General features: G+C 35.5%; 1 protein-coding gene across 4 annotated transcripts in view; it reads left to right on the forward strand.

The window, feature by feature from the left end:
• The window catches only part of LOC113816457 (transient receptor potential cation channel subfamily A member 1 homolog), an 89524-nt gene that overhangs the window by 70878 nt on the left and 8646 nt on the right, over positions 1 to 10000 (forward strand). For all 4 annotated transcript variants that reach the window (XM_070116279.1, XM_070116278.1, XM_070116277.1 and 1 more), the window contains exons 11-24: positions 1 to 68; positions 176 to 372; positions 641 to 893; positions 1045 to 1187; positions 1368 to 1511; positions 2000 to 2308; positions 2551 to 2625; positions 2860 to 2947; positions 3092 to 3205; positions 5091 to 5192; positions 5517 to 5702; positions 5882 to 5995; positions 6352 to 6498; positions 7300 to 7458. The exon at positions 1 to 68 is cut by the window's left edge and continues 89 nt beyond it. In XM_070116279.1, coding sequence (XP_069972380.1) covers positions 1 to 68; positions 176 to 372; positions 641 to 893; positions 1045 to 1187; positions 1368 to 1511; positions 2000 to 2308; positions 2551 to 2625; positions 2860 to 2947; positions 3092 to 3205; positions 5091 to 5192; positions 5517 to 5702; positions 5882 to 5995; positions 6352 to 6498; positions 7300 to 7458 — 2099 coding nt within the window. The remainder of the gene's footprint in view (positions 69 to 175; positions 373 to 640; positions 894 to 1044; positions 1188 to 1367; positions 1512 to 1999; positions 2309 to 2550; positions 2626 to 2859; positions 2948 to 3091; positions 3206 to 5090; positions 5193 to 5516; positions 5703 to 5881; positions 5996 to 6351; positions 6499 to 7299; positions 7459 to 10000) is intronic.

Here is a 10000-nt window from a genome sequence, read left to right on the forward strand (position 1 = left end):
CCCTTGACAAAGATGACAGGACGGCTATATTTTGGTGTGCCGATCAAGGCTTTGAGGAAGCTCTTAAGGTGTGATTTTTTCTTTGATTTGATTTATATTTTGATCTTGGTTTATACATATGTTTATATAGAGTATATAAATAGATTTAATCAGCATTTATTCCAAATGATTACAGGTTTTACTGCCTGCAGCTGAAAGTGAAGACCTCATAGATGTTAGTGACAGGTTTGATGATTCTCCGCTACACAAGGCAGCTAAATCGGGCCATGTTGCTATAATTAGGATGCTCATTGATGCTGGTTCTCAGATTGATAATAAGAATGAGGATGGGGAGACAGCACTTCATGTGGCAGCTGAGAATGGCCAAACCAAGTACGTGCATTGTAGTGAATGTGTGTGTGTGTGTGCATGTGTATGAATGAGTAGGTGTCAGTGTTACATGCATTTATTTATGTGTTTGTATTTATCCTTACATACATAACCATACAAGTTAGTTTGGAAAAAAAAAAAAGGACAAAAACAGTTGATAAAAAGAAAGACTTCAAATTCCTTGAACTGAAAATACAATACCCAGTCCACGGTATGTCTGTATGACAAAGCCCACCAACATCTGTTCTAACCAAAATGTTAAAATCCTCAGGGTAGTCCGAGAACTCGTACGGCGACATAAACTCCTTATACCTGATGAAAATGAGGAGTCCAACACAGCACTTCATTTAGCATGTCTTGAAGGTCATCCTGAAGTCGTAAAGGTGCTGTTAGAGCACGGTGCAGAGGTTGAGGCAAGAAACACATCGCTCTGGACGCCTCTTGATTGTGCATCTGCCAAGGGACATGTTTACTGCGTCCACTTGCTGTTGGACTATGATGCACCACTGGATCCCTTAGATAAGGTATGTAGCATTTTATTCAAGTTTGAGTTCACAAGAAAACTTGAGTGTGAGAAAAAATATAGGTGATGTTTGTACTTGCACAGTTCAGCCTGTAATAGTTCCCAGAATGAAATATTTATTTTCATTTCATGCACATCCTTTTCTTTTCCAGACAAAAACGACCCCTCTCCAGCTTGCAGCAAGAGAAGGGCATGTAGCAGTAACAAAATTATTGCTGGAAAGAGGGGCTTCGCTCTCTGCGTGTGATTCAAACGGGAGAAATGCCTTAGAGCAGGCTATAGCTGCAGGAAGGAGGTAAAGAGTATATTTCCAGTTTTGTATATTTATTTTCTTTCAGTTTTTAATATACATATTTATAATGAACTCTAGTTAGTTTAGATTCCATTGGCCGAAATAAAATTCAGGGCAAAATACCTCATGTTATGTGCTTTCCCAAATTACACTACACTACAGTGATATGATTTTCTTTCACAGGGATGTCTGCATGGCCATTATTAAGTCATCGGAATGGGAGACTGGAATGAGGAATGTGCGTTTGGATAAGAAGAACCGACGAATAACTCCAATGAGAATGCTGATTAGGAAATTTCCCGATGTTGCTGAAGCTGTACTGGATAAGTAAGATCTCTAATGCAGATGTATATGTATTTAATGTATATGTATAAGTAAAGACACACACACGCACACACACACACACACACACACACACACACACACACACACACACACACACACACACACACACACACACACACACACACACACACACACACACACACACACACACACACACACACACACTCACACACACACTCACACACACACACTCACACACACACACACACACACACACACACACACACACACACACACACACACACACACACACACACACACACACACACACACACACACACACACACACAAACATCTACACCTACACGCTCATACACATACACATACAGACTCGCATACACACGCAAATTTACACCTACACACACCAATAATCCCCTCCCCTCATTCACCTGCACATAGATGTATACAGTATATATACCTACAAACATATTTATCTACATGTCTGTTTATTTTGTATATAACTCCTCCAGGTGTACATCAACCAATGGCCTGGAATCAGATGACAAGGACTTCGAAGTCAGTTTCAACTTTGAACTTATAGATGACTCGTACACACTACCTTACAATGATGTCACCTCCATTGCCTCATCGGTCTCCTTGGAATCCCCATTCGATGAGGATGGGGTACTCCTTGAAGAGGCTGAACCATACACCGGTGAGGCTCGTGAACTCAAAGAAAATCACCCTCTCATGTTGATGGTGAAGTACAAACGTCTTAATCTCCTCTCCCATCCTGTGTCCATCACGCTGGTTAAGCATAAGTGGATGAGCTATGGGAGGTACGTGTTATTCAAGTTCTAGATATTTTTAGTAAAAGCAAATTACTTGAAGTGATGAATTAAAAAATGGCAAATGTCCATGGGATAAAACTGTGTTTACATAAAGTTGATAAATTACCCTTAATTTTTTACAGGATTTTTGTGACACTGCATAAATTAATGCTTTTATTCTACTAAAAGATAATGTTATCTTGGGTGCTCAGGGAAAGATCAGCTAGCATCTCACAGTCTCTATTTTACAGGGTCGTCTATTACTCTGCTCTCTTGTTCTACTTGGTATTCCTCACTTTCCTCACTGGATATATCTTGACGGCCAGGTTTGTTATTCCATAGTTTGTAATCATATATGAATTCTGAACTCATATTTGAGTGTCAGATTAACCTTTACACAGAGGAAATCATTGAAATGCTTACATTTTTAGAAACATGATTTTCCTCAAGAAAATTATGCAGGTTACGTGTAGTATTTGATTAATTTGCATATATGGTCTATCACTTTATTCAGAATAATTTTTTTTTGGAATATATATGATACTTAATATTTTTCTCAGGAACTGGACATGGGTTGCTAGCCAGCTGAACTCGAGTAAGGTTGACAGTGTGATGCTTAGGGAAATAAGGGAAAAAGATAGTTGTGAGGTGAGTGTCATCTAATTAATATCAGTTTTTGTATTACATGAGGAAATACAAATAGGATTTCATTATATGTTAATTCAGAATGTATTGATAATAGTCTACATGAGTTCTATAAAGACTTCATATTTCTATTCCTAATTCACACAGGATATTGAAAATGACGTCGACATGAACCGAAGTATATTTGTGTTATCTGGAAAATGGGTGATCCTTATAATGGCGGTAATAAACATAATGCGAGAGATGTTCCAGTTTTACCAGGTAAGAAGTAGAACAATTATGATAGTACCATGTTTTATAAGTGTGTGTGTGTGTGCGTGCGTGCGTGTGTGCGTGTTTGTATGTGTCTGTGTCTGTGTCTATTCTTATTTTTTGATATGGCTGTCCTCCTGTTTCTAAGAATATGAGAAATGTTTAGATAGATTAATCTTGAGTAATATATTATATATATATTTATATATATATATATATATATATATATATATATATAAATATATATATATATATATATATATATTTTATATATATATATATATATATATATATATATATATATATATATATATATATATATATATATATATATATATATATATATATATATCTATGTCTGTATATTATTTAATTCATTTTGTCCACACACACACACACACACACACACACACACACACACACACACACACACACACACACACACACACACACACACACACACACACACACACACACACACACACACACACACACACACACACACACACACATACACACATCCTCTTCTCTCCCTCTCTTCCTCTCTCTTCCCCCTTTCTTCCCCTCTCTTCCTCTCTCTTCCTCTCTCTTCCTCTCTCTTCTTCTCTCATCCTCTATCTTCCTCTATCTTCCCCTTCTCTCTCTCTCTCTCTCTCTCTCTCTCTCTCTCTCTCTCTCTCTCTCTCTCTCTCTCTCCCTCTCTCTCTCCCTCTCTCTCTCTCTCTCTCTCTATCTCTCTCTGTCTCTGTCTCTGTCTCTGTCTCTGTCTCTGTCTCTCAGAAAGAAATGTCAAAAATATTCCTTCACTTTGTAGTTAATGAATTAGTTTGTAAACTCATTATTAAGGCCATAAACTGTATTTATTTAGCATTATGATATATGATGATATAGGTTATATACACCTAAACTGTAATCCATCAAACTTATCAGTTAAATGTATCAAGGCATGTTTAACATTTTATTAGATATTATGATATGAAAGTTACTTTATGATACCTATTGTTCCAGGGATGTTTTAGTACTGTCCGGGTAAGGAAAACAAAATTGTTACAAACACACACAAAATTTGTAATGTTACCATCACTCAATGTCTGTCACTTCACACAGATGTCTAGGGGCTTCGACTTGCACTTTCTGAATATTGAATCTGACATCAAAATTCTCTCTTAATGTCAGTAGGATGCATACAGGAAGTCTATGGACTATGATGCAAATTGTCTTAACTATATATTGAATGTTTATGATGTCCGGAATAGCACATGTATGCAAGCAGTCACGTCCATGTAGGTCTTCACATTTTCATCATTTTTGATATGTGTTATTTAGCATTATTCTCCACATTTTCTCTTAATTGTTATCTGTATATATACTATCATTACATGTCATTTTAGACATCATATGGAGCTGTTATCCAAAGAAAGAAAAGTATGAAGATTATTATGCACATAATTTATGTATATATTGATGTTGCAAGAGAATGATTAAATAGTAAATGTGATTAATAAGCACTTGATAATTTCATAAATGTATGTATATAAATGTTTAAGAATGACTACGTCCTTCACAGCTGTCACCCTCGCTACACACTTTAGACAAATATATCTTTACTAAATGTTTTAAATTTTGCATATATATCATTCATAGGTGTCAAGTGTAGCTTAATGAAAACTTTGTACCTCTTCTGTGAAAACTTAATGGGATACGATGATGTTCCTACTCAAAACACACTATGAAACTTTAATTGGCTTACTACTCTAGAAAAAAAAGGCATGAAACAAAAATTAACAATATAAATCTCAGTATGTTGATTATGTTGATGGTCTATTTAGAATTGGAAAAGCATATATGTATATTTTTTTCTAGTTAGATAACATTATGTTCTGTACAAACTCAGGCTCGATTGAACTACTTGGGACTGGAGAACTTATTGGAATGGTGCTGTTATGTCACTGCTGTGCTCGTCGTGTGGGACTTCACTGACTGTGCAGTGAGACAGGTAAGGAGGAAATTTTTCTCATAGTTGTAATTGATTTCATTGCTGAGGCATTGCCTTTAAAATTGCAAATGTAGAAAATGATATTTTCTTTTAGTTTACATGGTAGTTTCATTGTTCAAAAATATGTTTTTCAAGTTTTCATCAAATTCATATATATATGGTTGTATACATTACTTAAATTTTATCTGTTCCATGAGTATTCATGTTGACCATGTTCAACAGAAAAGAGAAAGGTAATAATTATCCAACCGTTTATATTATCATACATATTATTTGATATTAGATTTTGTGCCCAGTTTTATTCTTATTTTTTTCTCCTCATAGGACTGGCAGTGGCAGGTTGGAGCGGCATCTCTTTTCCTTGGCTGGATGAACCTGCTCCTCTTCATCCGAAAACTCCCCTTCCTTGGCATCTTCGTTGTCATGTTTACTGATGTTTTCGCGACGTTCCTCAAGTTCTCTCTTGTCTTCTTCTTATTCATTGTTGCATTTGCACTCAGTTTCTTCACTGTAAGGAAATTTATTATTCTATGGATTTTTTTTTTTTTTTTTTTTTTTTTGTAAGGATTTCTATACATATTCTGTTGATTCTCATTTACCTTGATGAATGATATAATTATTATCATTTTGTCTATTATTTCAGCTAATCAGAAGAATTCTTGGTGTATTTGTAAATGTCTTTCTTGCAGGTATTAAAAGATCAGAAATCCTTTGCCTCACCCGGAGATTCACTTATCAAGACTACGGTTATGATGATTGGAGAATTTGAATTTGATAGCATTTTCCATGACAATGAACTTGAGGTGAGCTAATGGAAAGAATAGGGGAATTAACATAATTATTTCTTTTTAATTGAATAATGATTCTGATGCTGATACTGAATGCTGTGCTTATACTTCATGTTACTTATGTGCCCTGGTATATAATTGTCCAGAGAATATTTGTTTTTTTATTCATCTTCAGGTAAAAAGTTTTTAAAGCTGAAATCAAGGGAATGATAGTACATAGAAATTTGTATTATGTTCTTTTGTTACTAAGAGGAGGTAACAACCTATGATACTACCTTGATTAAGAAGAAATTTACTTTTACTTTAAAAACATTGGTATCGAATGACAGCTTTGCATAGCCATTATATGTTATTTTATTTTTCTCAAACAGTATCCAGAAATCACATACATCCTATTTGTGTGTTTGCTCATCCTGCTGTCAATTATCATCATGAATCTCTTGGTTGGTCTTGCTGTCGATGATATTAAGGCTGTACAAGATCAAGCTATTCTGAAAAGACTTGCTATGCAGACTCAGGTAAGTTCATTTATGTGGTTTTGTTTATTATGATTAAGGAATTGAAAATGAGATGGGTTTTTATATGTACTTAAGTTTTAAGAATTCTGATTTTTGCTTTTATGAAATTCTATCACTTTTACTAAAAGGAAAAAGCTGTAACTCTTAACTAAGTGAATATAGATATCTATAAGTGATTGTGAATTAGATAGTCATTTATATTTTTCATTTATTATTGAGCTTTTTATTAATGACTCAGTTTTGTGAAGGAAAATGTGATAATTTATTTTTATCAGAATTTAAGGGATCACTGAGAAATCAGGAATTCAGAGTTGTATTCCATAATCTTCTTTGATTATGGAAAAAAATGAAGATATTTTAATTAATGATAATAGCTATGATACCTGAAGACTGACAGTGATAGTGAAAGCAAGGATTAGATTGATGATAATAATGATGATAATGAAAATGATAATGATAATCATACTAATATCAATAGTAATATTAGTAGTGAAAATAGTAATAATAATGGTAATGATAATAATAACATTAAAAATGATAATGATGATAATAAGAATGATAGTGATGATAATAATACTAATGATAATATTAAGGTGAATGCTCACTGTTGTGCAATATCTTGGAAAGCCCTCATTATAATCGTACTGGCCCTCTCTTCCCATTGTTGGTATGATTTCACCTTGTTCAGCATGAATTTTCTACATATTAGTATATCAACCCTACTTTACCTTTGGTAGATTATGATAACAATTAGTATCTGTCTAAAAAATTCATAAAGAAAATCAAGATATTCCTCAACAGCTGGTATTTGATGTAGAAGTCCTGATCCCAGAGGCTCTTAGGCGGATGTACATCGTTGCGAAAAAGCATGTCCACCCGAACGCCCGACATGGGGTTTGTTCACGGATGTTTGGCGACTTCCAGATCATTAATAGCTTTGAGTTTATAGAAGGAGAGCAGGTTAGTGTTGTTTTATTAGTTATTACTTTACTTTAAAAGATATGAATAGAGGAAGTTTGATTTTTTTTCGTTTTCTCTTTTATAGTGGTTATTAAACATTTGTATATTATTGATTTTTTTTGTGATTTTGAGTTTGGTATTTAGTGTTTGGGTTATGATTTTACACTGTAAGCATTGCTAGATTTTGAATGTCTTCCATTGTCACTTACTCTCAATTATATGATGATTTATAAATGAAAGATGTAGATGTGTGTGTGTAGTGTGCATATTTGTTATGTGTTTGTATGTTGTGTTGTGTTAGTGTGTATGTTGTGTTGTGTTACCTTGGGTATTATAGAGTTTTATGTGTTATATTGTGTGTATATATGTGTGTGTGCGCGTGTGCATGTGTGTGTGTGTGTGTGTGTGTGTGCGTGTGTGTGTGCGTGTGCGTGTGCGTGTGCGTGTGCGTGGTGTGTGTGTGTGTGTGTGTGTGTGTGTGTGTGTGTGTGTGTGTGTGTGTGGGTGTGTGTGTGTGTGTGTGTGCGTGTGTGTGTGTGTGTGTGTGTGTGTGTGTGTGTGTGTGTGTGTGTGTGTGTGTGTGTCTGTGTGTGTGTGTGTGTGTATGTGTGTGTATTAGAGAGAGAGAGAGAGAGAGAGAGAGAGAGAGAGAGAGAGAGAGAGAGAGAGAGAGAGAGAGAGAGAGAGAGAGAGAGAGAGAGAGAGAGAGAGAGAGAGAGAGAGAGAGAGAGAGAGAGAGAGAGTGAGAGAGAGAGAGAGAGAGAAAGTATGTGTGTGTGTGCGTCTGTGTGTGTGTGTGTGTGTGTGTGTGTGTGTGTGTGTGTGTGTGTGTGTGTGTGTGTGTGTGTGTGTGTGTGTGTGTGTGTGCTGTGTGTGTGTGTGTGTATGTATGTGTATTAGAGAGAGAGGGAGAGAGAGAGAGAGAGAGAGAGAGAGAGAGACAGAGAGAGAGAGAGAGAGAGAGAGAGAGAGAGAGAGAGAGAGAGAGAGAGAGAGAGAGAGAGAGAGAGAGAGAGAGAGAGAGAGAGAGAGAGAGAGAGAGAACGAGAGAGAGAATATATGCGTGTGTGTGTGTGTGTGTGTGTGTGTGTGTGTGTGTGTGTGTGTGTGTGTGTGTGTGTGTGTGTGTGTGTGTGTGTGTGTGTGTGTGTGTGTGTGTTTTTGTATGTGTATGTGTATGTGTATGTTTGGGTGTGTGAAAGAGAGAGAAAGCAGTTATGCTTTGATTATTAATTCATTTTTTATTGGTTTAGAGCATGCATTGATTTACACATTAAACCAACAGCTTCAATTCACCTTATTTCGGCTCCAAATTAACATCAGAGCAGCAAGCTACATGAAAGACAATGGTTTCTGAAGATTTTAGACTTGCACATTTTCAACCATCCTTATATATGCACTTTCAGTGATTATTGTAGGATAATTTACTTTTCATTAGTTTAAAGTCATGGAAAGCACAGATAATGAAATTGATAATCTTTTAAGGATGTTCTAATGTTGATTGAAAACAATGTCTTTCTGAGTTATGCTTATTTCTGCTTCTTAAATTCCAAAGAATTTATTTAGAATTTATATTTCCTGATTTATTTGAGAAGGTTTATTCACTTCCTCTGGAATCTGCACTGCAATTCACATTTGATTTAAAATTTAAATGCTTAATTTAGTCTTCATTTAGATACTTTATCATTAGAATTACAATCAGGCTCATTTATTCGTAAGTTTTGATAATTCCAAACCGAAGTGAGTGTACATATGCTGTAAATATTTTTTTGTTTGTGCCTGGAAGTACAACTTCAAACTGAGGCACGCTGCGAAGGCCCATGTGGTGAGTGGGAATTAGAATGTTGTAGTTGGAGTGTCTTTTGGCTAACTTGTCTGGCTGTTTTGGCCTGGCGGAGAATTCGTGGCCTCTTGACGCTGAAGCCAACAGACAGACTGTGATTTTGTTTTCTTCTACCCTGGCTGGCTGATTGCTTTGTGTTTTTTTAGAATGGCGTGATCTTGGATGTAATTTCTCTTGTTATAAGAACAGTTTTGAACAGGAATAGTGTCCGTCCTGCTAACTTTTTTCATTAGGGGCAAGCTGTTGATTTTGGATTTATGGCATTCCAAATAGACAGCATGTGGCAAATTTTGACAAAAAATTACCCTACCAAGATGTGCTTTTGTAGATTGCAATCTAGAAAACATATTACATTTCTTCACACGTTTAAGATTTTCATAGTAAATACATGATAGAACAACATGAAAGTAAAGAAAGTATCACAAAAAAATAATCTGTCAGGACTAAAGAGGCCTCCTTATCTGATGTAAGCAAGCTGTCTTGGTAGGACTTGCTCACCAAAATTAGCCAGCATTATTGCCGTCATTTTTGTAAGAAGTGGAGTCGTATTGTCTCCTTCATACATCAGCTTGCAAGCAGCTTTGAAGTTTGTGAGACTTGATTTGCTGTGTATGACTTCTGTTTTTGTTGTGTTGTCTAAGAAGTATGATATAAATCTAGACTAATAATAAAATACTGAGATTGCCTTTTTCCTAATAA

This window comes from Penaeus vannamei, chromosome 38 (assembly GCF_042767895.1).
Source record: "Penaeus vannamei isolate JL-2024 chromosome 38, ASM4276789v1, whole genome shotgun sequence".
Taxonomy (NCBI): Eukaryota; Metazoa; Arthropoda; class Malacostraca; order Decapoda; family Penaeidae; genus Penaeus; species Penaeus vannamei.